The sequence below is a fragment of the Tiliqua scincoides genome, chromosome 10 (assembly GCF_035046505.1).
Source record: "Tiliqua scincoides isolate rTilSci1 chromosome 10, rTilSci1.hap2, whole genome shotgun sequence".
Classification (NCBI taxonomy): domain Eukaryota; kingdom Metazoa; phylum Chordata; class Lepidosauria; order Squamata; family Scincidae; genus Tiliqua; species Tiliqua scincoides.
The window spans coordinates 3,342,442-3,369,784 of record NC_089830.1 but is presented as its reverse complement, the minus strand read 5'-3'; the positions used below and the strand labels follow the sequence as shown (position 1 = coordinate 3,369,784).

Sequence of the window (27,343 nt, the reverse complement as noted above, 5' to 3'; positions counted from 1 at the left end):
GTTGGATATGTTTAGAGATTCCAGTGGCAGCAGTTGTGCCAAGCCTCTGGTACAGAATCTGATAAATGCTAAGAATATTTTTGGGTTTTCTAACTTTGGTGCTGGGAGGTGGAGGGGGTGGCAGTATAATAGATTGGGACATCATGTTGGCATCCTTCAGTCTCAGAAGACTATGGTATCGTGCTCTGAATAGTGGTTCTGGAACAATGTCCTTTCCAGTGCGCAAAGCCTGGGTAAAGTAGATATGGAGGATAGACTGTTACCCATGCAGCAAATCCCCCCTCTCCACGTCGCTGGAATGGTCCAATGGAAAGACAGAAGCCAATATGGTTGGTTCCAGCGGCGTCGCAGGAGTTGCCAGAACGTGACTGTGTTCAGCCATGAACTGCCTCAGGGACTCCGGATTTTGCCTCGAGGTTGACTCCTGAAGCCTTTTCCATAACTGGATGTAGCCACAAGGCAGTGGAGGTTTGGGATCAGAGTTTTCCTTCTCTCAGATGAACTGCCTTCCCAGGCTGATGAGTCCCATCTACCCGGTGGCTGTTTAGTCGCCTCTTAGGACAAGTACAGCCAAACTGAAGGCCTATTCTTATCCCCCAGTCCCCAGGGGTAAGATTGGGACAGTACACTTGCATACCAGAGAATCTGGGTGTGAAGTTAGGAATTTGGGGTAGTGGATGCTTAGTGGTGGTCTTTTCTGCGTCCAGTCTTGATGCCTATGTCCTCTTTGCTGCTACATTTCTTGATGCGTTCACGGTATTTTAGAAAATGGCTTTCCCTGTCCACAGTGCAGAATCTGAACAAAACTGCCATGTTGTACATAGTCGCTTGTATGTTGTAACAGCTCCAAAGGAGAGAATAAACTCAGGCGCACTTCATCAGTCTTTTTTTTTCTTGTGGCCTTTGTATTTCATCAGGTGTCCCTTCAATGATAGCATCCCATTGCTTCTCATAAAACCACATGTGGTTTTGGCAGCAGCCTTGACTAAGACTGCCTAAACTGCTACCCCAAAGTGCATGAAAACAGAACTAAAGTGTGTAGGGGCAAAAGGAAATAAGTTTGCTTTGCAAGCCTGCTGAACTCTCAATTCAAGAAGCAGAATCTTGATTCAGAACTCCAGGCTGGCTTTGAGGTTCAGGGTATGAATGTAATTTGGGCCTTGGCTTCTGCTTTCTGGTAGCCCTCTGTCTGTGTCGACTTTACAGGGCGTGCAGTTTCATGGTCGTACCGGTATTCTTTCTCCTCCTCCCCCCCCCCCGATAAAAGCAAGGAAGTTTAAGTGTCTTTAAATCCAACAGGTTAGAAAATGAAAGGTGTGATATTTGTAGTTAAGCCCTGTGGCTTGTGCCCAGATTCTCCTCCTACATCTTCTCTTGTGGCTTTTCTCCAATAGGTGGATTTGGACGTGACGTTGCCAGGCGAAGGTGGCAAAGACCGTCCCTTCAAGGTATCAATCAAGTTTGTGTCCCGGGTGAGCTGGCACTTGCTGCACGAGGTTCTGACAGGACGAACTTTGCCGGAACCTCTGGAGTTGGATAAGCCCATCAGCACTAACCCCGTTCATGCTGTTGATGTGGTGCTACGACACCTCCCCTCCATGAAGTAGGTTCTCTGTCATGCTGTGAATTGTAAAAACACTCAAACTCCAGTTGTCTGCTTGGAATAGGTTTCTTTGGACTTTGGTGTGAGCATTTTACTGGTTATGCTGAGAAGTGATTATTATGCCACTTGGATAACGGATGCATCTGAAGGTGACCTGTTGCTGTCCTCAGAGTGGCCACCTAGATGCTTTCAAGGTCCTTCTGAGAGGCCTTGAGTTAATTGGGAGGCCTTACCACAATGAGGTCATTCAGGAGAGATGAAGGGCCATGAGATGTTTGTCCTGAATTTGGCAAGGAGCAGCTGGTAATGTAATTGGGTGCAGAAGAGCAGTGAGAATGCTGAATGCACAGAGGATATGCTCTGTTTGTCCAGTCACTTGAGGCTGTAGCGTGAAACCACAGAACTTGTTTGAAGGCCTGTATATCTGTTTTCAGAAGGCTGCTGAGTTTTTTGTGATGAGATTCTCTAAAATGCATTGTGTCTTAAGAAAATGTGCACACACTTTATAGTGTCAAATTTATTACATAATAATTCACACTCATACTGCATATAGTGTACACAGAAGCAGTTGTTTGACCCAGTTTAATTAATTAGTTTATTAGACCAAGTGCTCAGAATGTTCCCTGTTGCCATCTATACACTGCTGAGATTGACTAAGGTATCTGCAGGCATCCACCAACGTGTGCTGGGAGAGTTCTGCACATCTCTTCACTGGCCTCCCTTAGGTGTTTGAGTGTTGCAGGTTTTCTAGAAGGAAGTATGCATTAGAGCTCATTAGCGTGTGAGTACATTTTTTGAGGTACCCTATAGTAAAGACAAAATGTTTGTCCCCCACCTTGAAGCTTCAAAAGTCTGAGGTTAATTTTTCAAAAGCAATCCACTTTATTTTGGTGGGGGGAGGGGGAGTCACTGTTTGAGCAACTCTCATGTGCTGATTTCCCTTCATGACAACATGAAATTGAAAAAAAAAGTAGTCTGTTCAAATAACCTTTGGTGGGTCTGAGAGTGGAAAGTGAAAAAGAAAGACTGGGAGTGAATGTTGTGCCTGAGACTGAACTATGAGAAAAACCAAAGTGGTGTTAAACATAGCCTGCAGAATCCTAGGTTCAAATCCCTGCTCCAGCTACAAAGACTGCTGGGTGACCTTGAGAAAGATACTCTCTCTACCTAACCTTCATGGGTGAGTGGGGTGTGTGTGTGTGTGTGTGTGTGTGTGTAATGTCGATGTGCACTGTCCCACTCCTTCTGGTGTGAGGGCAGGAGAAAAATGTAATGAATGAGAACTGCCAACCAGAGACTCTTTGGTTATAAAGTTGCCTCTGCCATGAAGTTGCAAAGTGGCTCAAGGCAAACTGTTCTGGCTTTTGGCCTCATTCCCTTTCTTCCTACCCCACTTGTAATATGGGGGTGACACTGATCTACCTAATAAGGTTCTTAAGAGGTAATACATGTGAAGTTCTTCACCTGCTTGGAAAGCACTTGAAATCAGGGGTTGGCAGACTATGGCCCACAGGCCAGATCCAGCCCACCACCCAAAGTCATGTGGCCTGTGCAGAGCTTGGCTTGGGAGGTGAGGCCTCCTGCCTAGTTTGCTTCGCTCCAGTTGGGGGAGTGGCAGAGCCCCCACCCAGGCAGACGGCTCTGCCATTCCCTGTCCAGCGTGTGGCAAACCGGGTGGGAGGCCTTGTCTTCCAAGCCGAGCTCCGCGCAGTGGCTTCTGAGAGTTCAGCGACTTGTAAGTTCAGCGACCACATCATTGTTGAATGTATAACCCCTTTTCCCAAAACCCCCTCCTTTAAATAAATGCAATATGCTATTGGATAGGTTTTTTAATTGCTGAACCTGAAACAAAGTCTGTCACTTCTTAATAACTTAACTTGAGCCTCTGAACGTTGGAGGCCCTCTGCAGGAATGTTTACACCACTTCTGTACTAATCAGATACAGCTTCAAGGAGACACACAGGTCCTGTTGAAGTGAGGCTTGTGTAGGAGTTTTCAGTGGATTGCCCCCCTTTATGTTGGGCATATTTTTCAGAAATATGTGGGCAGTGGTATTGTAATGTGACCTCTTTATTATTTTTATTATAGATATACACCTGTAGGACGTTCCTTTTTCTCTGCTCCGGAAGGATACGACCACCCTTTGGGAGGTGGTAGGGAAGTATGGTTTGGATTTCATCAGTCTGTCCGGCCCGCTATGTGGAAAATGATGCTAAATATTGACGGTAAGCCAACAGTGGCACTCTTGGGGTCAAATTAAGGAGTTTTCCGTATAGAGACGCCGTGAAGTAGCAGATCCTTATTGATATGATGCATTGTACCGACCTTGAAAAATTAATCTTCTCTACAACAGACTCACAAGACTCTTTCCTCTTTCCATGGTGTTTTTAAACAATTTTTGCTCAACGTTGCATATACGCAACAGGGATCTAATGTGTACACCTGTGGGCCGGGCAAAAGCTTTCTCCCATATAATACGCAAACATTTTTCTCTTGAATTATTTAAACAAAGAAAACAAGTTGCTTTACTCTGACTTGACAGCCTGCTTTCTCTCTCTCTCTCCCCCCCTCCCTAAGGTGGAACATGTTGTGGGTGCCTACATAGGTCCCTGTGTCTGCTGTATTGGCAACTTATTTTAAATGGGGTGCCCCCAACGAATAAAGTACAGCTCATTTGATGTATCAACTAAACAAATTAAAACTTGCAGCTCCTTGTTATAGTGACTGGTTACTTGCTTGTATTGAGCCAGTTGATATGGGTGTTCTGCGGAAAATTTTGCATCCTGAAAGATCATGTAAAAGCTTAACTGGGGAGGGCCCCTGTAGCTGTGAGAGCCTTCTGCTGATGTGAAGCGTTAAAGACTTGGGCACCTGTCACTTGAACGTAAAATATTTTGTCTTGGCAACTGCTTCTGTGGCTTCAGAAAATTGTGAAATAGTGTGCTTATCCCACAGCAAGAGTTCATTTTGGTTCTGTGTTAGAATTGACGTAGAGGGACCTAGAGGGGGGCAAACGGGACAAATGCTCAGAGCGCTGACCCTCCAGGGGCATCTCTGGGCCCCTTCCCCCCTAGGAGGAGCGCCCAGGAGCACTGCGGAGAGGCAGCTTGCTTCCTCTCCGTCAATGCATCAGCGCCAACTGAGCCGCCCCCTCCCCATCTCCTTTATAGGAGGATAGGAGACAGGCGCCCTAGAGAGGCACTGAAGTTCTAGGGCGCCCATCTTGTCTCCTTCTATAAAGGAGGGGGGGCGGCCCAGTCAGTGCCGAGACGCTGCCTCCCTGAAGCGCTCCTGGGCGCCCCTGCTCTGCCTCTGAGAGCATCCCTCAGAGGCGGAGTGGAAGCATCACACGTCTCCTCCGACTTCGGAGGAGACGCGTGCCGCTTCCCAGCCCAAGGCACCGCTGTTCCACCTCTGAGGGCGTCCGTCAGAGGTGGAGAGGAATTGGCACACGCCCCCTCTGACTTCAGAGGAGACGCGTGCTGCTTCCCGGCCCCCACAGAGCCTTCCGCACAGCTTACAAGTGTTGCAGAGGTCTCCACTGCAGCGGTCTGGGGCCACTGGAAGCAGCCCCAGACCACTGCCACGGAGACCCCGGCAGCACGGAAGGCTCCTTGAAAACCCTTGTTTTCAAAGGGGGGACGGAGGAGGCAGCTGCGCGGAAGTAATTGCGGTCACCGCAATTACTTTTGGGTCAGGTGTGCGGGGGGGGGGCGGAGAAGGGGGGCAAAACGGGGTGTGTGGAATACTGGGGTTACCCCTGGCACAGGGACCCCCAGGAACGCCTCTGAGAAGTGGAAGTGTGTCTCTAGTTGCAAAGCCACCTTTGCCCAGGCTTAGGAACTTTTGTAACACTTCTGAGGCTGGTGGATGGTGTCTCTGCTGAAAGCACATCATTTTAACAAGTGTCCACAAGCATGATGATAAAGAACATATTTATATCTTGCCTTTCCTGTTCCTGGTAGGGAGATGTTCAAGGTGGGTAACATATGAGGACAATATGAAAAAAGTAAGGTCAAATTAAAAAAAATCAATGCCAAGCAACAACGATAGAAACAGGACCCAGTTACTACAGTTGATAGAAGAGCAAAGCACCCCACCCTTAATTAACTCATTTTTGCACAGCCCACATGTGTACACTTCTGATCCCTGTTGCTTATATGCAACGTTGGGCAGAAATGGATTAAGCAGTGGCAGAAATTAGATTCCCAAAAGCTAAGCAGTCTTCTTGCATCACCAACACAGCAGCAAAGATGCCATTCGTTCACCCTGCGACCGTCATTTCTGCAGCCTGCCTCTGCAGCCTGCCTTAGTCCATTCTACAGCAAATGTCTCATTAAATCTGTTGCCTGCCTAACAAGTGTGGTAATATCAACCCTAAGGATTCTAGAGCATATGACAGAGATACCAGTGGGTTGGCTGCAAAAATTGCTGAGTGAAAGGAAGTTAGCCACAATTCCATGTGTGAATTCCTCTAGCAGTTCTCATTCTTCTACTTGTGCAGGAGTGGGAAAACATCTCTAGATACAGGTCCACTTTTCTTGCACACTGCTAGATGTGGTGCCCTTCTTGGAATGGAAGTTCCCTTCCACCTGCAGAAGTCTTTGGCTCCAGCCTAGCAAATCTTGGGTGTGAACGAGGGCAAAGAGGAAAATGTAAATACTGATGTTCCTGGTGAAAGCCTGCTTGCTTTCAAGTCACTGACTGTTGGTGTGCAGGGTCAATTATACTGAAAGGTTCTGAGTTTGCAGTTCACTCAATTAGATCGCTGAATTTGCCATGACTTGGGGAACAGACTTGAATGTGGAAATGATTGGCAATGCTTTTGTAGTTCCAAAGAATGACCACACCCCACATCTTGGACCTAATAGCTTCTAGTTTTTATAATTGTGATTAGAATTGTCCATTCTGCACATGCCTGATCTCATCTGATCTCGGAAGCTAAGCAGGGTCAGGTCTGGTTAGTACTTGGATGGGAGACCGCCTGGGAATAGCGGGCGCTCTAGGCTTATACCATAGTCTTTCGAGACTGAAGGTTGCCAACTTATAAGGCATGCTCTGGTATCTGTGGGGATTCTGTTCTGGAACCCCCTCAGTTATGTGATACTGCAGATACTGGGGTCGTGCCCCCGTCCTCTGGAGGCAAGAGGAGCTGTGCTTTTCTGAGCCCTGCAGAGGTCGTACTTGTCTGCCCGCAGCCTCTGGATCTCAGAATGACTGTTTAAACAGAAAAAATGGCAACCTGGTTTTTCGTCAAATCTGTTTTTATGCCTTTAAAAGGCATTAGAAGGGCCAGAGAAACCTCCTAATGCCTTTTAAAGGCATAAAAACGTCACTTTGGTTTTGACGAAAAACCCGGTAGCTTTTTTCCGTTTAAACATTCTGAGACCCACAGAAGCTGCGGACAGACAAGCACAACCTCTGCAAAGCTGAGAAAATCCTCTGGAGGCAAGCTCCCCTCGCCTCTGAAGGGTGCTCCCACTTCCGTAGATACTTGAAACCATGGATATGGCATTGGTGGATACGGACTCCCCTGTATAAATGTATTTCTTGATAAGGCTTCAAAACTACCAAATTATGTTGGTAGCCAGAAGTGCTTGTGTAAGCGGCTCATTTGATTAAAAACAAAAACTTCATCATGGGAAGATATCTCTCCCCCCCCCCCCAACGCGAAGATGAAGTCTGCAAATCTACTGAAACTTTTCAGTCACCGCCCATCCTCTGCCAAGTACTTATAAAATCTGTTCTTATTGGTTTAACAAATGTGGTAACCATAGTGACAAGCAGCAGCGGCAAGTTAGGTTTGGGGGCACATGCGGGGGGAGCTATTTGTGTTCATTCAGTTAATCGACATCTGTAGGCGTTGGCCAGCATGTGTCATGTGAAGTTGGCAGGCTGCTGGCGGTGACGCATGTCTGAAGAATGTTTTGTTGTATTTGTATGGGGATGTTCCATTTGGTGTGTTTGAGGCCTGGGAACCTCTGAAATGCCTCGTTAACCGTTTCACAGTCTAGTAGTTCTGCTGTGAGAGAGGCACTTCAGATGTGTTGCTTCTCTGTTTTGTGGTCCGGTGTGATACGGCAAAGGCAGGAACAAATAATTAAGCTGCTGAGTGAAGCCTGGATGTTTTAGAAAAGCATCAAATGCTCATAAAGGGGTGCCAAACTCATCTCATGCTGCTCAGTCGAACTGCTCTTAAACATGCAAGAAGAAAATAACCTTTGTGAACGATTGCACGGCAAATGTTGGTCCAGAAATTGCTGGGTACAATACTTCTTAAGCTCTTCCTTTCACATTTAAATAATAACGGAGAGGTGGTGGTTTTTTTTGTTTTGGAATCTGAACTGGTTAGGCAATAAGATAAGGTTGCAGTATTGTATTGGCAACCTTCAGTCTCGAAAGACTCTGGTATCGCGCTCTGAAAGGTGGTTCTGGAACAGCGTCTAGTGTGGCTGAAAAGGCCAATTCGGGAGTGACAATCCCTTCCACACCGGGAGCAAGTGCAGTCTGTCCCTGGTCTGTCTCCCTGGCTATGGGCCTTCCTTCTTTGCCTCTTTGCCTCAGACTGTTGGCCAAGTGTCTCTTCAAACTGGGAAAGGCCATGCTGCACAGCCTGCCTCCAAGCGGGCCGCTCAGAGGCCAGGGTTTCCCACCTGTTGAGGTCCACTCCTAAGGCCTTCAGATCCCTCTTGCAGATGTCCTTGTATCGCAGCTGTGCTCTACGTGTAGGGCGCTTTCCTTGCACGAGTTCACCATGCAGACTAATGCAGAAATGTGGCAGTTTGTAAATGCCTACAAACATGGCAGGCATTGGGTCCCCTTCCTTCTTGGGGAGAAATAAGGAGCGCTAAGCCTGGAAGTGCACACAGAATCATATTGTAGCAAAGTTTCCTTCTGCATAATTCTAAAACTTTCACTATTCTGCACAATTCTAGTTCCCCTATTCATAGAGCAGGGCAACTAGCTGTGCAGAACAATTAATTTTCCTGAGCTCTAGATACTTGATTTTTAAGAACACGAAAGCTGAGATTCTCAGAAAGCGGAATTCTGTATTGCATTCCATTCTTTTTCTCTGTCCTTGCAGAATTGTGGTGTAAGTTGGCCCAGATTTCCCCTTTAAATATGGCTCACTGGCTACAGCCAAGCGGACTTCCAACGACTTTGCCACAGTGGAGAATTATTCAGGGAGACTTGCTCAGACTTTCACAACTGTTGTTAGTGCAAGTTACAGACAGAAACCTATACCAGGTAGATGAGGGGCCTGCAAACTCTGGCCTACAGGCTGCATCCAGTGTACCTGCCAGGAAATCAGGAACCACCTGGGGTGATCGACAGCAGAATCGTCTCCCCAGTGTAAGGCTCTGCAAGTTCATGGCATGAAAATGGATTGCTGTGTGCCAGAATGGTAAGGCTTTGGCACCATCACGCCCAGACATGATTGTTGGTTGCACCACAGGCCACACTTTGGCTAAGCTGGATCAGTGTTCTTCATTCTGTGGTGGGGTGGTGGTCATTAAGCCTCATTTGGGGGGTCTTGGTAACATTTGAAAGCCTGTGCAAGGGAGGGCTTGGGTCCCATCCAGTAATGGGTACTGCCTTATCAAAACTGAGTTCTCAGTCTAATTCTGCACAGCCTCTTCTCACTCTCTTGCCCCACAGCTTCTAAGGCCAGCCTTTTGTTGCTACCTCCCAGGGTTCTTGGGAAGGCACAGGAGGTAGAGGGAAACAGGGCTGGCAGCAGTGGGGTGGGCAGATCAAGTCCTGGAAGGGAAGTGGGTCACCACTGCTCATACTTTATTTTATTGGGGTCGTGGCACAAGAAAGGTTGAAGACCACTGAGCCAAATGAAAATGCCGTTGTGCATGTAACAGCTTAATTCCACAGCTTCAATGTTGTGAATGCGCTGAGCAAGGACATGCAGAGGCATAGCCTACCTGGTATTTTACGCTTTTATATGAAGCATCAGAGGAAATGTTTTTTTAAATCTGTTCCAACTACAGTGAGGTTTTCAGAGTTGTTGTCTCTGAAGACTTTGTAGCATGCGGGTTTCTGATGAGCCTTCAGGATAAGGCCAGACTTCGTTTTATTTAAAAAAATTCTGCTTTCTAGTAACAAAAGTTCCACGTCTCCCACTCTCTGTCGAAATGGCTGAGCAGCCCTGTTGTTTTGTATTTGCATTAATGCTCTTAAAAACTGCACATTCAAGTTCTAGTGAAGAATTGAAACCGTAGAAGAAAAGAAACTGAAGAAAGTGTAAAAGCAACTTTGCATTTCAGAGTGTTTGATTTTTGTGCGCTTAAATGTTTTAATTAACTAGAGGTCAGAAAATCCACTTTAAAAAATGTGCATTTTTAAAACTGCTTCTCTTTGTCGCTTCCAAGTGGTTTGTGATGATACCTCTTTTAAACTGTTTCAGCCATGGTACCTTTTTGACCTGAAGACTTTTTCGGTGTAGGAAGCAACATGTGGTGTGAGCATTCAGTCACAACTCCATGGATCAAGAAGTCCCTTTGAGATTGCCATGTGTGATGTAGCCTTTTATCTGTCACTCACCCTGACACCTCTCTTTGAAATTCATTAAAGTGAGAGGAAAAGCAGAAAGTAGTATGAAATTCAGATTTTTCTTGGGAAGGCTATCAGGATGTGCTTTAAAATCCTGGCATGATGTGAATTCTCTTTAGCTAGTGAGATATTTTTATATCTAAATAAGGATATGTGGCTTGTACTTACACCACGACACTTATGGTCCAATCCAAATGGGTCTGGCCATCAGTGAAACTTGTGTTCCACTGGTGCTAACTGCCATAAAGATTCCTGGCCAAAACCAGTGAATCTCAAGCTATCTGAGGAAGATAAGGACAGAACAGAAGAAGGGAGTCTCAGGGAGAGGGTGGATCCAGTGACAATGATGTGCACCAGATCTGACCCGCCTTTCCTTTAGCCTCCCCACCCCCTATCTCTTCTCAGACTTGTGCTAATGAAATTGCTAGTGCATGCTAGGGGGACCCATGTAAGCAGGAAGCTTACAGAGGTGTAAGGGGACTTAAATCCCCGTTTGCCTCTGAAGCCTCCTGATCTCCCCACCCCCACGATACAGTGTGCCTGTTTTTGGCATGGCTGTACCAGTGGAGGAGTGGGGTGGAGGATAGGTTTGGGCTGTAAGTCATGCTAAAATTTAATGCTGTCTATTGAAAACCCAGTTGTCGAATGTATTTTTGCATGCCAGTAGCCAGAGTTGATCTCTAAAAACCATAAACCCCAAACATTTCACTAACGTAGAACTTTGGTGAACATAGGTATCCTTCATGATTTTATTTTCTCTCCTCAGTTTCTGCCACTGCCTTTTACAAAGCACAACCTGTCATTCAATTCATGTGTGAAGTTCTTGATATTCACAACATCGATGAACAGCCGCGACCTCTGACTGATTCTCATCGGGTAAAATTCACCAAAGAGATAAAGGGTGAGTTGGAAATGGAGCCCTGTGACCCCTGTGGGGTGACTCACGTCTTGTTTTTGGAATCTTTATCTCAGCAAGATGAAGATTGCTGAATGCAAAGCGAGTCTGTCTTATCAAAGACGTGTGGTGAGGCCCTTTGTCTTTTGTGCTATTCTTGGAGCATTGCTCATGGAAAAGCAGGTTCATCTGTGAACTTGGAAATAGGACCTTGCCCCACCCCTGTAGACCATGCACAGAAGCTGCTGGCTCTTCCAGTTGTGGAGACTTGAAGGAGGTCAGGCTTCTTTATATGGTATCTTTATCTCATGGGCAATATGTTACAGCCCTCAAACAGCACTACTGCCCCTCCCTGCCTCTAGCTGCTGATTACTAAAAACAAAAGCCATGGCATTCAGACTGACCGGTTGTGCCAGGGACACCTTATATAATTTTCTATTATTATAGAGGTAGGCGGTAGGCGGTTCGACCCTGTCAGTCCGCTTCTCCAGCGGCTGCACTGGCTGCCCATTCATTTCCGGGCCCAATTCAAGGTGCTGGTCTTGACCTTTAAAGCCCTATACTGCTCTGGACCAGGGTATCTTAGAGATCGCCTGCTCCCGTACAATCCGGCTTGCCCTCTCAGGTCATCAGAGAAGGCCTTTTTACAAGTGCCACCGCCTAGGGAGGTACGTGGGGCGGATGCAAGAAATAGGGCCTTCTCAGTAGTGGCACCAACGCTATGGAACTCCCTTCCCCTTGACTTAAGAATGGCTCCCTCTCTTGAGACCTTTCGGCAAGGCCTGAAGACCCTTCTGTTTAAACAGGCCTTCTGAGTTCTTGGCCTTTTAACATCTTTTTAACATCTTTTAATATTTTTTTTACAGGCCTGATTCTTTTATGACTTGCTGCTGCTCTATGCTCTTTTTACCTATTTTTACTCTGACTGCTGTTTTTAGTATGTGTTAATATGTTTTTATTTGTTTTTAAATTGTTTTTAATATGTTGTAAGCCGCCTTGAGTCCCTTCGGGGAGGAAGGCGGGGTAGAAATAAAGTTATTATTATTATTATTTATTATTCTAACTGGGCAGAGTCAACTTTTAAAAATGGTGCTAGTTCTAGTTAGCGGAGGGGGGCAGTTGTGTCCCCCGTTCACCTCGGGTTGGTGACTTTAAAAGCGCTGACTGGTATTCTTAATAACCTATTACAAATACAGTTGTCTAAATGGCAGAGAAATTAGATGTTTATGTAACTAGGGCTAGTAAAAGGTTCATTTGACTCTGTCGGCAACCACCTATCTTTTGTACCCATCGCGCTAGTGTACTAGTGCTGCCCCATGCTGCTGTGCTGATTCAGTGTTCTGTGTAGGATTGCAGTGCTAGAGGGTCACAGTGTCTGCATTATTACGATAATTTTAATTCATTGTCTCTCTTTAAAATGACTACTTCTATGCCAATAAAGGTTTCTACCTACCTATTGCCGCAGAAGAAGAGGCAGAACTAGGGAGGTCTCTTCCAGTAGCCTGCTTGGCTCCAACTGCTATGCTGCTCTTCCCCCTCAGCCTCCAATAGTGGTGTGGTGTTTTGCAGCTCAACATAGGAAGAGATAATGAGGTCCCTTTGATTAGCCTTTTTTGATCCTTCTTTCTGTTATTCTACTTGTATCAACCTCGAGTTTTTGTTAAGCAAATATCAGCCTCTTCCATATGGACCTGCTCAGTCTTTAAGTTAAGAACATAAGAACAGCCCCACTGGATCAGGCCATAGGCCCATCTAGTCCAGTTTCCTGTACCTCACAGCGGACCACCAAGTGTCCCAGGGAGCACACCAGATAACAAGAGACCTCACCCCTCCCTTGTATCTTGCATTCTGACATAGCCCATTTCTAAAATCAGGAGGTTGTACATGCATATCATGGCTTGTAACCCGTAATGGATTTTTCCTCCAGAAACTTGTCCAATCCCCTTTTAAAGGCGTCCAGGCCAGAAACCATCACCACATCCTGTGGCAAGGAGTTCCACAAACCAACCACACGCTGCATAAAGAAATTTTCTTTCATCTGTCCTAACTCTCCCAGCACTGAATTTTAGTGGATGTCCCCTGGTTCTGGTGTTATGTGAGAGTGTAAAGAGCATCTCTCTATCCACTTTATCCTTCCCATGCATAGTTTTGTATGTCTCAATCATGTCCCCCCTCAGGCATCTCTTTTCTAGGCTGAAGAGGCCCAAACGCCGTAGCCTTTCCTCGTAACGAAGGTGCCCCAGCCAGGTAATCATCTTAGTCGCTCTCTTTTGCACCTTTTCCATTTCCACTATGTCCTTTTTGAGATGTGGCGACCAGAACAGGACACAATACTCCAGGTGTGGCCTTACCATTGATTTGTACAACGGCATTTTAATATTAGCCGTTTTGTTCTCAATACCTTTTCTAATGATCCCAAGCTTAGGATTGGCCTTCTTCACTGCCGCCACACACTGGGTCGACACTTTCATTGACCTGTCCACCACCACCCCAAGATCTCTCTCCTGATCTGTCACAGACAGCTCAGAACCCATCAGCCTATATGTGAAGTTTGGATTTTTTGCCCCAATGTACATGACTTTAAACTTACTGACATTGAAGCGCGTCTGCCATTTTGCTGCCCGTTCTGCCTGTCTGGAGAGATTCTTCTGGAGCTCCTCACAATCACTTCTGGTCTTCACCACTCGGAAAAGTTTGGTGTCATCTGCAAACTTAGCCACCTCACTGCTCACCCCTGTCTCCAGGTCATTTATGAAGAGATTGAAAAGCATCAGTCCCAGGACAGATCCTTGGGGCACACTGCTTTTCACTTCTCTCCACTGTGAAAATTGCCCATTGACACCCACTCTCGGTTTCCTGGTCTTCAACCAGTTCTCAGTCCATGAGAGGACCTGTCCTCTAATTCCCTGACTGTGGAGTTTTTTCAGTAGCCTTTGGTGAGGGACCGTGTCAAACACCTTCTGAAAGTCCAGATATATAATATCTATGGGTTCTCACGCATCCACATGCCTGTTGACCTTTTCAAAGAATTCTATAAGGTTCGTGAGGCAAGACTCACACTTATAGAAGCCATGCTGATTCTTCCTCAGCAAGGCCTGTTAGTCTATGTGTTTTGAGATCCTATTTTTGATGAGGCATTCCACCATCTTACCCGGTATAGATGTTAGGCTGACCAGCCTATAGTTTCCCGGGTCCCCCCTCTTTCCCTTTTTAAAGATAGGCGTGACATTTGCTATCCTCCAATCCTCTGGCACCGTGGCCGTTTTGAGGGACAAGTTGCATATTTTAGTCAAGAGATCAGCAACTTCATTCTTCAGTTCCCTAATAACTCTTGGGTGGATGCCATCAGGGCCCGGTGACTTACTGATCTTTAATTTATCAATGAGGTCTGAAACATCTTCTCTTTTAACCTCTATCTGACTTAACTCCTCGGTCAGGAGGGGCCGTTCGGGCAGCGGTATCTGCCCGAGGTCTTCTGCCGTGAAGACAGATGCAAAGAACTCATTCAATTTCTCTGCCATCTCTAAGTCTCCTTTTATCTCCCCTTTCCCTCCCTCACCATCCAGAGGACCAACCACTTCTCTGGCGGGTTTCCTGCTTCTAACATATTTGAAGAAGCTTTTATTATTCCCCTTAATGTTGCTGGCCATGCGTTCCTCTTAGTCTCTCTTGGCCTCCAGTATCACCTTCTTACATTTCTTTTGCCACAGTTTATGTTCCTTTTTATTCTCCTCATTAGGGCAAGACTTCCATTTACGGAAGGAAGCTTCCTTGCCCTTCACAGCCTGTCTAACTTGGCTGGTTAGCCATGCGGGCACTCTCCTGGATTTAGTGGAACTCTTCTTTCTTTGCGGTATACACCTCTGCTGGGCCTCTATTACTGTTGTTTTGAGCAGCCTCCACGCACTCTGGAGAGATTGGACTCTTTTTACCTTCCCTTTCAACCTCCTTCTAACCAGCCTCCTCATTTGAGGGAAGTCCGCCCGTTGGAAGTCAAGGGTTTTTGTGAGAGATTTGCCCGGTATTCTTCCCCCGACGTGCATGTCGAAATGGATTGCAGCATGATCACTGTTCCCCAATGGCTCCGTAACACTGACATCTCTAACCAGGTCCTGTGTACCGCACAATATTAAATCCAGAGTCACCTGTCCTCTGGTGGGCTCCATGACTAGCTGTTCTAAGGCACAGTCATTTAGCATGTCAAGGAATCCGGTCTCCTTTTCATGACCAGAACACAAATTGATCTGGTCAGTATGAGGATAATTGAAGTCCCCCATGATTACAACCCTGTCCCTCCTTGTCACCTCCCTGATCTGTTTCCTCATTTCAAGGTCCAATTTCTGGTCTGGAGGATGATAGTACGCCCCCAGTATTACATCGCTCCTCAGGCCTGGTAATTTAACCCACAGAGAATCTACGGTGGAGTCGGACCCACCTTCAATCTCTACTTCACTGGATTCTATCCCTTCCTTAACATAAACAGCCACCCCACCTCCAACACGCCCCTACCTGTTCCTCCTGTAGAGTTTATAGCCCGGGATTGCGGTATCCCACTGATTCTCCGCATTCCACCAGGTTTCCGTTATGCCCACTATGTCAATGTTTTCCCTTGTCACCAGACATTCCAGTTCTCCCATCTTTGCTTGGAAACTTCGAGCATTTGCATCAAAGCATTTGTACATGGAATGCCACAGGATGGACTGCTTATTCGCTCCTTTGTCTCCGCATCCTTTCACTGTGCCAAACCGTCTATCACATTCCATCACGCTACCATTCCCAATTTCTTCTCCTACTCTGCCTTTGTCTTGTTGTTCTCTAACCTCCCCATCCTCGTCCCATAGAGATGAGGTGTCCCAAACTGGATGTCCCTCGGCTCCTGTTGGCCTTCCCCTAGGGATCAGTTTAAAAGCTGCTCTGCCACCTTTTTAATGTTACGCACCAGCAGTCTGGTTCCATTCTGGTTCAAGTGAAGCCCGTCCCTCTTGTACAGGCCCCGCTTGTCCCAAAACGTTCCCCAGTGCCTAATGAATCTAAACCCCTCCTCCCTACACCACTGTCTTATCCATGCATTGAGACCCTTGATCTCCGCCTGCCTAGCTGGCCCTGCACGTGGAACAGCTGGCACTTCAGAGAATGCTACCTAAAGTTCTGCTTTGTAGGCCTTCTTCCAGGTATGCTCACCTTTTTACAGGCTAGTCTGGTGGCAACCAAGGAGAGGACCTTCTAGTGGTGGCACCCATTCCTTCCTGCCATGAGGTGCAAATGTTATTTTTAATACCTTTTCGCTTTCCAAGGTTTTAATTGGAGATCTATGGCTCTGCTGGCCTTATCCCCATGGTTTCCAAACTTACCAAGCTCATGGCACCCCTCTTCTTCATGGCTCAGCCAGATGCCACCATCTTGGATCTCGTGAAATCTCACAAGCTCCAAGATAGCGTTACCCAAATCTTGCGAGTTCCAAGATGGCAAGACACACAGTTTGGAAATCACTGTCACCTAGTTGATTTTACTGTAGCCGTTCTGCTGACTTGCTTTCCTGCTGCTTTTTTGTTTTTATTTTTGCGTGCATGGTTTTAACTGGTTTATTTTTATTGTTTTGGGTGTTCTTAAATAGAAAACGGCATGTAAATCTTGAGTCAGTAGAGCATAAAGGTACTTTAAGAGTGTGATTGGAACATGTTGTCTTGGTATTGGTTTCCTGCTTATTCTTAATTTGAAGACAAAGCAAGCTTGTTTGCATCATGGTTCATTAGCTGGAGTTAAACCACAATTCCTGGTTTCACATACCCTCAGAACTTAGGTTTTAATAATCCAGGATTTGCATTTTAATAGCTCCACAGTAGTGTCAGTGAGGGGGAGTGCACAGGCCCAGCCTCTGTTTCAAACAAACCACACTTTGTTTGATCGTGTGAACCAGGCCCTTGTTACACACATTTCTCCCCCCCCCCTTTTTTTGCTAGCTATTTAAACAGAATTTACAGGTCTTTGAAACCTTACAGAAACCTGTTTGACCAGAGATGATAGTGGGACAGGAAAAATGAGTTTGCACACCTTGGGAAACAATGACTTTGCCATACTAGTTCATTCTCTCTGAAAGCATAGGTGGCTGTCACCCTAAGGATGTGTTATACGATGCCTATGTCTACCTGACCTGAATTTCCTCAGTCCAGCCTGTTAGAACTTTCCTACTCTGGTTGTGGAGCATGGGAAGGAAGCACTAACCCACTAGATAACCTTGTGTGTTCCCATTTTGCTGCTCTTATTAGGGAGACTTCACAATTCTGCTGACAAGTGCTAGCCTGATCTTTGTCATAGAGGTCACCCACAGAGGTCATCTCTGGAGGGGTTCAAGGTAACAGAAGCTCGCATTAATTGCTTCTGGGCAAAGCAATTGGGCAGGAGGTCTGGTCTAGAGGGTAGAGTCTCCATTAGGCTAACATTAGATAACATCAGAAGGTTGCTGGCAGCTCCCTGAACGTCCGAGAATGGCGAGACCTTGAAGCAGCTGACAAGCCGAGCTGAGTGATTCCACCTGCTCTTGGTGTGAGCAAGAAGCGTCTTGGCTGCCCTCCATCTGAGAGATGGAGCTGCTTGTCAGACTGCGTGGGAGAACTGGAGGCCAGAAGTGAGACCAAACCAGGAAGATCCATTCTGAAATGTTGTTGGTTCTTGAAAGAGAGAACCTTTATGAGTGTAGAAATTCCCTTGAGGGATTTAGAAATGCCTGCCTATGTAAACCGCCTTGAATAAAGTCAGAGGAGTGATCCGATGACCAGAAAGGCGGTATATAAATACCAAGTTTATTATTATTTATTATTTATTATTTATTATTATTAATTCTCTGTTGGATCTGGAGTGCGCAGAAATGTTGTGCTTGGCTCACCAGGTTTCACAGGAACCTGTGATGGCCTCGCGCTTGAGTCAGTTTGTATAGTATGTACTGCATGGTATCAAGCCATGTGCTTCTCTGTACATCTTGTACCCGCTTTTCAGATCACGTTGCGCCTGCAACGAGACCTGTGAGTCAGCCGTATTATGTAACCTGGGGAGAGAAGAGACCCCGTGGACTTCTGTCCTTATTTGCTCAAAGCCCAATTCAGTCCGTCTTCCAATCCCACTGTTTCACATATGAAACGCAAGAGGTTCAAAATGTACCACACTTGTGAGTTGTTCAAAATGTTCAGGGACATGTTGACATCTTTATTCTGCTGTGCTAGTCATTACCATACATTCTGTGTGTGCGCGCGCGCACCACCCAGGCCTTTTATGTGCAATCATTCTTTGGCCTCTGTTTCTTTTTCCCATTGTTTCATGCAGGTCTGAAGGTTGAAGTGACTCACTGTGGAACAATGAGGCGGAAGTACCGTGTCTGTAATGTCACAAGGAGGCCTGCTAGTCATCAAACGTAAGCAGATGTTTGAAACAAGAAGCCTAGAACAACCCGCTGTATAGATGGTCTAACTGAGTTAATATCTTCACTTCTGCTTTGGTTTGAAATGTCGTTCCAGCTTCCCTCTGCAGCTCGAAAATGGCCAGACTGTGGAAAGAACAGTAGCACAGTACTTCAGAGAAAAGTACAACCTCCAGCTGAAATACCCTCATCTACCTTGTCTACAAGTGGGACAGGAGCAGAAACACACCTACCTGCCTCTCGAAGTAATTCCTTTAGAGTGCTGTTACCTTGTTTAGTGTAGAAGGCTTTTCAGATGTCTCTTTACTATGTACAGTGCAAGCAGTTTCCAAACTTCCAAGGAATTCAAGTATCTTTTCTTATGTGTATGCGTAGATTTTCAACCAGTGTGCCGTGGCACACTGGTGTGCCGGGGATGGTCTGCAGGTGTGCCGTGGGAGTTTGGGGAAGGATCATTTGTGAGTAGGACCACTGCGGGATGCAAGCCCCTGCTATCAGTGTGGTGTGCCTTGTTAATTGTCAAAAAAAACGGATAGTGTGCCTTGACAATTTTAGTGTCTTGTCAGTGTGCCATGAGATGAAAAAGGTTGAAAATCACTGGCATAGATACTGAGTCCCCAGTGTACCTACTGGTTCTGTTCAAGGTATGTCTAGGAGTTAGAATGTATGCAGATTGCAACAGCTGGTTCTTGCTGGGTCAGCACCATTGCACCTGTACGAAGCTACCACAATGGACAGGCAAAAGCACCAACACAGCTGTCTTTAATTCATATGTCCATAGCTCAGGGAGCCAATGTGCGCGCATGTGTTAAAACATTGCATTCACTTAAAACATTATTTTTTATTGAACTTATAGCTGCTCTTTATCTGAAAGCCCCATAAAACAAACCCATTAATGTGGATGTTGGTTATTGCTTGTTGTCTTCATATGTTAACATAAGAACAGCCCCGCTGGATCAGGCCATAGGCCCATCTAGTCCAGCTTCCTGTATCTCACAGCGCCCCACCAAATGCCCCAGGGAGCACACCAGATAACAAGAGACCTGCAAGGCCTCCTGGGAATTGTAGTTAAGAACATAAGAACAGCCCCACTGGCTCAGGCCATAGGCCCATCTAGTCCAGCTTCCTGTTTCTCACAGCGGCCCACCAAATGCCCAGGGAGCACACCAGATAACAAGAGACCTCATCCTGGTGCCCTCCCTTGCACCTGGCCTTCTGACATAGCCCATTTCTAAAATCAGGAGGTTGCGCATACACATCATGGCTTGTACCCCGTAATGGATTTTTCCTCCAGAAACTTGTCCAATCCCCTTTTAAAGGCATCCAGGCCAGGTGCCATCACCACATCTTGTGGCAAGGAGTTCCACAGACTAACCACACGCTGAGTCAAGAAATATTTTCTTTTGTCTGTCCTAACTCTCCCAACACTCAATTTTAGTGGATGTCCCCTGGTTCTGGTGTTACGTGAGAGTGTAAAGAGCATCTCTCTAACCACTCTGTCCATCCCCTGCATAATTTTGTATGTCTCAATCATGTGCCCCCTCAGGCGTCTCTTTTCTAGGCTGAAGAGGCCCAAACGCCGTAGCTTTTCCTCATAAGGAAGGTGCCCCAGGTTATCCCCTTAAGGCAGATTTGGCGCAACCACAAAGCAAACAATACAGCTCATGTCAGCAGCAGATGGGGGAGCAGCAGATTCAGGGTACTCCTCAGCCTGTTGTCACTTCCTTTCAGCCTGCTGCAGAGGGAGCTGCACTGATCCACTTCAGCAATAGGAACCTGATCATTTGCTCTACTTCTGTACTTTCATCCATCTTCATGCGGTTTAAATGAGCGCAAGAGGATGGACTAAGAGAGCATGTAGCGAAATACTCCTTGCACTGTTTCTTTAAGTAAAACAGAAGTCCCGTGCTTCCTGTTTTTGGCTAAATAGTATGTGATGGAAGAAGCACAATGAAATTGTATGGGGCATTTTTGTCTTTGGAAGGGGTTACATGTGCCCTGGCAAAGGCAGCAGTGGTAAGTCAGGGGTGATGTCAGGCTGTACTTGCCCCAAGAAACTCTTTCCGTGTTGATTCTTCTGCTGTAGAAGCATGCAGTGGAACCTTATGTCTTGTTCAGCATAAGACTCTAGAGTGCATTCTCCCACCTGACAATTTCCTGAGCCTGGCAGGGCGTCTTGTGTGAAAGCGCACCAAACCAGGTACTCTGCATTCCTGCAAAGCTGCACATTGCAGAGGAGGACTGAGAATAGTAGATGAGCTGGAAGAGTTGGAGCTCAACGTTAGAGCACTTTTATTGCACAAGTCTCAGGCTCCATTTCATATGTCTCCCCTTAGAATGACTCAAGATAGTAGGTCTTGAAAAAGCTCTTTCTGCATCCGGTCTACTACCAGTCTCCTGTCAGAGTGGGCAGTATTGAGCTGGATGAACCAACGGTCTCAGCGTAGGATAATGCTATAAGTTTGTGTATCCCCAGTTCTTATGGAGGATCGCTCTTGGCAAGCCTGTGGACTAGGCAGTAGGTGGGGTGACTCATGACGTGCGGCATGGCTCAGCTTGCACAATGTGACTTATTGCTTCTTATTTTTATAGGTTTGCAACATCGTCGCAGGCCAGCGATGTATCAAGAAGCTAACAGACAATCAGACATCCACCATGATAAAAGCAACAGCGAGATCTGCCCCAGATAGGCAAGAAGAGATCAGCAGACTGGTTAGTTTGCTCTTAAATCAGAAAGCACTTGAGTGCCCTTGAAGGAGCAACCAAAATAGTTTGTTCTCAGTCTTGCTTCCCTTTTGCCATTTCCTCAACTGAATATTGGAAAAATTGTTATCTTTCCGATTTCAGAATCTTGTCATGCCAACATGCTTCACAGGGGAGAACTTGTGTAGTGTCATTATCTCAAAGGCACAGAATGCCAGCCAGGACTTGTTTTGTTCTCTGTAACCTTCAGAAAGATACTTTGTGTGCATTCATTTCTTCACTATAGCTGAAAGTCTAGAATGTTTTGAGTCTTTGTTTTGGTTTGTCAGTAGAGAGAAAGGGTCAGTTCACACCATCTATTGGTGTGTAGACTGTATGAGTAGTGGGGTACAAGAACAGGTTTTGGGACTGTCATTTTCTTCCCCCCTCCCCCCCAGCATATTGAATATCACATATAATGTGTTGGGTATGCATGTTCCAACATCTGCATAATTCATGTCTCCTCCCCCTCACCCCAGTGAGCCAATTGCATGTATATGTGTGTACCTTATACATCAGACTGCATGTCAGGTAATCACTCTTGAGATTTGCCCTCACCATCACTGTCCATTAGGGCCTGCACATCTGGGGTCTGTGTACCCAGGCACAAACGCACCAAAACATTTTATGCAGGATTGTCTGGCTTGGATTTCTCTTCATCCTGTTCCAAAAAGCAGTCTCTGGTTAGCTGTGTTGGGGAAACAGAATGCAGTTGGCCATAGCAAAAGTGATATTCTTTCCTTGTGTGCCAGATTGTATTGGCAACCTTCAGTCTCGAAAGACTATGGTATCGCGCTCTGAAAGGTGGTTCTGGCACAGCGTCTAGTGTGGCTGAAAAGGCCAATCCGGGAGTGACAATCCCTTCCACACCGGGAGCAAGTGCAGTCTGTCCCTGGTCTGTCTCCCTGGCTGTGGGCCTTCTTTCTTTGCCTCTTTGCCTCAGACTGTTGGCCAAGTGTCTCTTCAAACTGGGAAAGGCCATGCTGCACAGCCTGCCTCCAAGCGGGCCGCTCAGAGGCCAGGGTTTCCCACTTGTTGAGGTCCACTCCTAAGGCCTTCAGATCCCTCTTGCAGATGTCCTTCTATCGCAGCTGTGGTCTACCTGTAGGGCGCTTTCCTTGCACGAGTTCACCATAGAGGAGATCCTTTGGGATCCGACCATCGCCCATTCTCACGACATGACCGAGCCAACGCAGGCGTCTCTGTTTCAGCAGTGCATACATGCTAGGGATTCCAGCACGTTCCAGGACTGTGTTGTTAGGAAAACGTGTGTGCCACTAGTCTATGAAAATACTTGTGGATATTCATTCTTGATGACAAGCTCTTGCTCTTGGCAGGCAGACATGATAGCATGCTCACTAATGTCTCTTGAAGATGGTGTGACTCGAGAAAAATGGCGGGCTTCAGTTTGAAGCCCTTTGCAAAAGTTTGCGCTAAGTTCTGAAGCATGTAGAAGGGTAACTTTTGGACTTTGTTCTGCATGTGCAATAATGTTTCATCCTGGTTTGGAGCAGTGGAGAGGAACTGAAGCACTCCATTTATCCTTCTACCGTTACAGCGGCCTGTACTTAATATGTACTTAATATGTACTTCTCCTCTTCCCCCAGGTGAGAAGTGCAAATTATGATGCTGACCCATTTGTCCAGGAGTTTCAGTTTAAAGTCCGTGATGAGATGGCTCATGTGACAGGTCGTGTGCTCCCAGCTCCCATGCTCCAGTACGGAGGGCGGGTAAGAAACCTTTGGTTTTGCCTGACTGTTCTTTTAGGCTGACATGATTTTAGGGGTTTTGCCTTCATGCATCTGGATGGACATCTTGATGCAGGTAGTGTAAATGTCTTCTCTTTTCCAGTACATCAAGTATTAATTTTTAAAAATTTCTTCAGAATCGAACAGTGGCAACACCAAGCCATGGTGTATGGGACATGCGCGGGAAGCAGTTTCACACCGGTGTGGAAATCAAGATGTGGGCCATTGCTTGCTTTGCAACACAGAGACAGTGTCGTGAAGAAATACTGAAGTAAGCCAATTGTTCAAGTAATGAGCTTGTCATTTAATGCGAGCTTGCGCCCCCTTTATAACCAGGATTGGAAACTGTGGTTTAAGCTGACTTCACTCATGATTGAAAGCAATCCTGGTTACTGTTATCTCTTTTTCTTCCTACGAACTCTACACCCCTCTCATTCCAGTTCTGGCCATCTCCCTCCATCTTCATTGATGCTTTTGAACAAAGGAACACTTTTGAAGGGCAAACAAAAGAGTTGGCTGATTTCATCCACTATATACACTGATTTTTTCCTCCTTGTCCACCATTATACTTTATAAAAAATCTGATCAGTGGGAAGAATCAGCACATGTCAGGAATCTGAAGATAAAAGCAGAACGGTAATTGGGCTGTACTTTGAAAGGGAGGGTGGCTGTCTGTGTTTTGTGCTGTTTGAGAAGACAGGAAATAGTGGCATGTTTGAATGGATTAGATCAGGAGCCAGAGGAAAGAGAGATATTAATAGAGGAAGTATAATGGCTTGTCCACCAAGCCGAATGATGACACTGCCTTAACCCACATGGACTCTAGAGGGACCTCCAATGCCTCTTCTCTTCCTTCTTGATGTCCTTCAAAAACTTGCATTGCTGCCCTGTGCCCTCCCAACTTGCTGTCCCAGATCTGGCCTGCTCCTTCTGCATTGCTGACACTTTAGACTATCCACTGTGATCTCTGTCTCCCCCAGCTTTCTTTCCCTCCCATGCTTCCTCTCTCCTTTTTTCTCCATCTCACTTGATGGATTGACTACCCAGTTGTCCTTGACAATCCCCGACTGCTGTCCAACTGCTGGTGTCATCTTCCCCCGTCATTATATGTACAGAGGTGGAGTACTGTCAATAATGTAAGCTTTCTTTGGGTTTTTTTGCCAGGGGGTTTACGGACCAGCTGCGCAAGATCTCCAAGGATGCAGGGATGCCCATCCAGGGCCAGCCGTGCTTCTGCAAATATGCGCAGGGCGCCGACAGTGTGGAGCCCATGTTCCGGCACCTTAAAAATACCTACTCTGGGCTCCAGCTCATCATCGTCATCTTGCCAGGGAAGACACCCGTGTATGGTAAATAAATATCACACAGCTACATTTCAGTTGATTTTAGATGGCTTTTCTTTATCTTTTGACTCTCAGGAATCTTGGCATCATTAATTGGTGTAAGAAGTGAGAGATGGAGGGTACAGCACTGATCAGAATAATCATAAATCAGTTTTATTAGTCTTTGTTTTATTACGGGTGGAGCTGAAAAATGGACAGACTGAGGGAGCGTGGGAGGCAAAGCTGTTTGGAACAAGCATTTTAGCTGCAGGCAGGGCAAGGTTGCTCCCTAAAGAGCACCAGATTGGGGAACACAGGTGGAGAGGGAATCTTTCATATGACCAGTATTGTATTATTTCTAGCATTACGAATCCCCTCCCCCTTACATCTAGAACAGTGGTTCTCAAATGTTTTAGCAGTGGGATCCACTTTTTAGAATGACAATCTGTCGAGACCCACCGGAAGTGATGTCATTAACATGGAAGTGATGTCATGGCTGGAAGTGACATCACTGATTTAGGCTTCAAACCTCAGCCGTGATCAGCCAAAGGGCCTATTACACAGCACCCTCATGCTGTTATTTTGCAGGGCTCAGAACCCAAACATTCCAGCTTGGAAGTCCAAGTGGAGCGCAGACTTGGAATCTTCTTCAACCACACATCCCTCCCCACTTTGTAGCAGCCAGTCTTCCCACCAATTCAGGGCTAAGCACCAGGCCTCTCTCCCACTGGGAGCCTGCCCCACCTAGCAGCTCTGTACCCTGTACTTTCAGCTCTGTATTTGCAGTGGTGACTAAGCTAATTCAGAACCCACCTGAAATTGGCTTGTGACCTGCCTAAGGGGTCCCAACCCACAGTTTGAGAAACACTTTTAGAATGCAGAGCTGGAAATATTCTTGCAGTTTTCTCTCAGTATACTCTGAGATAAATCTTGTTGGCATCCTTCAGTCTCAGAAGACTATGGTGCCACGCTCTGAATGGTGGTTCTGGTTCTGTCTGGTTCTGTCAGAATGCCAGATGCAAGGGAGGGCACCAGTATGAGGTCTCTTGTTATCTGGTGTGCTCCCTGGGGCATTTGGTGGGCCGCTGTGAGATACAGGAAGCTGGACTAGATGGGCCTATGGCCTGATCCAGTGGGGCTGTCCTTATGTTATGTTCTTAGAGTGTCCTCTCCAGTGCGCGAAGCCTGGGTAAAGTAGGTATGGAGGATAGGCTGTTACCCATGCAGCAAATCCCCCCCTCCACGTCGCTAAAATGGTCCAATGGAAAGACAGAAGCCAGTACGGTCTGTTCCAGCGGCGTCGCAGGAGTTGCCAGAACGTGACTGTGTTCAGCCATGAACTGCCTCAGGGACTCCGGCTCCGGATTTTGCCTCGAGGTGGACTCCTGAAGTCTCTTCCTTAACTGGATGTAGCCACAAGGCAGTGGAGGTTTGGGATCAGAGTTTTCCTTCTCTCAGATGAGCTGTCTTCCCAGGCTGACAAGTCCCATGAATATTCTCTCAGTATTCTGAGAGCCAGGCTATATGTTGTTATATTACTTGAAAAGAAATACAGGACTGTCTAAAACCTTTTGAAGTCTTGCTCTCTGCAGTCTAAGGAAGCTGTGGAGCACTTGTAAGGGAAGAATTGCTGCTGGTTGGATTTTTAGTTCCAGTGTTTATCGCATTGCAGCTAATCTTTCCACTGCCACCTCCTCCCTAAAGCTATTAGTTTTAGTGAGTAGGAGAAAGCACAGAAGAAGGAGAACCAAAAAGTAGTTCCTCATGTTGAGCATGACTCCAAGCCCCTGTTGGTTCCTTTGCCTGTGGAGAAGGAACCTTCAGAGAACTGAGCCAGTAGAATCAGGTTGCTTTTTGCATTCTGTAATGTAGACTGGCTCTCTTAAACTCAAGCTTGTGCAGCAGGATCTAACAGTGCAGCAACAGAGTTTAGAGCGGTGCTGTCAGTAGTCAAGTCCCTTCACACCACTGTTTGTTTCTCAGCGGAGGTGAAGCGTGTGGGAGACACACTTTTGGGGATGGCCACGCAGTGTGTTCAAGTCAAGAATGTCATAAAAACATCTCCTCAGACCCTCTCAAACTTGTGCCTAAAGATTAACGTAAAACTGGGAGGAATCAACAACATCCTTGTACCTCATCAACGGTAAGAACCCCTTCTCTGTGTTATGTTGTTTAGTGTTTTTTGCAGTTTTAATGCAGAAGTGTGCCCTGTCTCAACACTGGAGAACACAAGGCAGTGTCCTCTCCTTGATGAGACAGTTTTACCCAGGCAATGTAGTTGGTTGGCATCCTTCAGTCTTGGAAGACTATGGTATCGCACTCTGAATGGTGGTTCTGGAACAGTGTCCTCTCCAGTGCGCGAAGCCTGGGTAAAGTAGATATGGAGGATAGGCTGTTACCCATGCAGCAAATCCCCCCTCTCCACGTCGCTGAAATGGTCCAATGGAAAGGCAGAGGCCAATACGGTTGGTTCCAGCGGCGTCGCAGGAGTTGCCAGAACATGACTTGTGTTCAGCCATGAACTGCCTCAGGGACTCCGGCTCCGGATTTTGCCTCGAGGTTGACTCCTGAAGCCTTTTCCATAACTGGATGTAGCCGCAAGGCAGTGGAGGTTTGGGATCAGAGTTTTCCTTCTCTCAGATGAGCTGCCTTCCCAGACTAAGGAGTCCCATCTACCTTTTACACCTTTTACGACAAGTACAGCCAAACTGAGGGCTTATCCTTATCCCCAGCCCCCAGGGGAAAGGCGATGTAGTAGGCTTGTAAGAAACTCAACTGTCACTTGGGGCGAGGGAAACAACAATCAAGTATTGTCACTTTTCTGAAGATTTTAATGCTTGAAATACTTTTTTAACCTCTATTAAATAATGCAATAATCATAACTTAATACACTAATATACTGTAATAAAAAAGAGAAAAAAGATATGCAATGAATACAGAAACAATCTAACATGACTAAAAACCAATAATTTCAAAAATTTCCGTAATAAACTTTTATAGATGAATACTTTTTAAAAGGTTTCCGAATCTTCATAAACTTTTCCACACAAAATTGTCTTC

The 27,343-nt window shown here is 46.3% G+C and overlaps 1 protein-coding gene across 2 annotated transcripts in view; it reads left to right on the top strand.

Annotated features, from left to right (window-relative positions):
- The window catches only part of AGO3 (argonaute RISC catalytic component 3), a 58,850-nt gene that overhangs the window by 22,354 nt on the left and 9,153 nt on the right, over positions 1 to 27,343 (top strand). For both annotated transcript variants that reach the window (XM_066639083.1, XM_066639084.1), the window contains exons 4-13: positions 1,395 to 1,603; positions 3,692 to 3,828; positions 10,932 to 11,066; positions 18,378 to 18,465; positions 18,569 to 18,716; positions 21,064 to 21,183; positions 22,821 to 22,943; positions 23,099 to 23,232; positions 24,126 to 24,310; positions 26,267 to 26,426. In XM_066639083.1, coding sequence (XP_066495180.1) covers positions 1,395 to 1,603; positions 3,692 to 3,828; positions 10,932 to 11,066; positions 18,378 to 18,465; positions 18,569 to 18,716; positions 21,064 to 21,183; positions 22,821 to 22,943; positions 23,099 to 23,232; positions 24,126 to 24,310; positions 26,267 to 26,426 — 1,439 coding nt within the window. The remainder of the gene's footprint in view (positions 1 to 1,394; positions 1,604 to 3,691; positions 3,829 to 10,931; positions 11,067 to 18,377; positions 18,466 to 18,568; positions 18,717 to 21,063; positions 21,184 to 22,820; positions 22,944 to 23,098; positions 23,233 to 24,125; positions 24,311 to 26,266; positions 26,427 to 27,343) is intronic.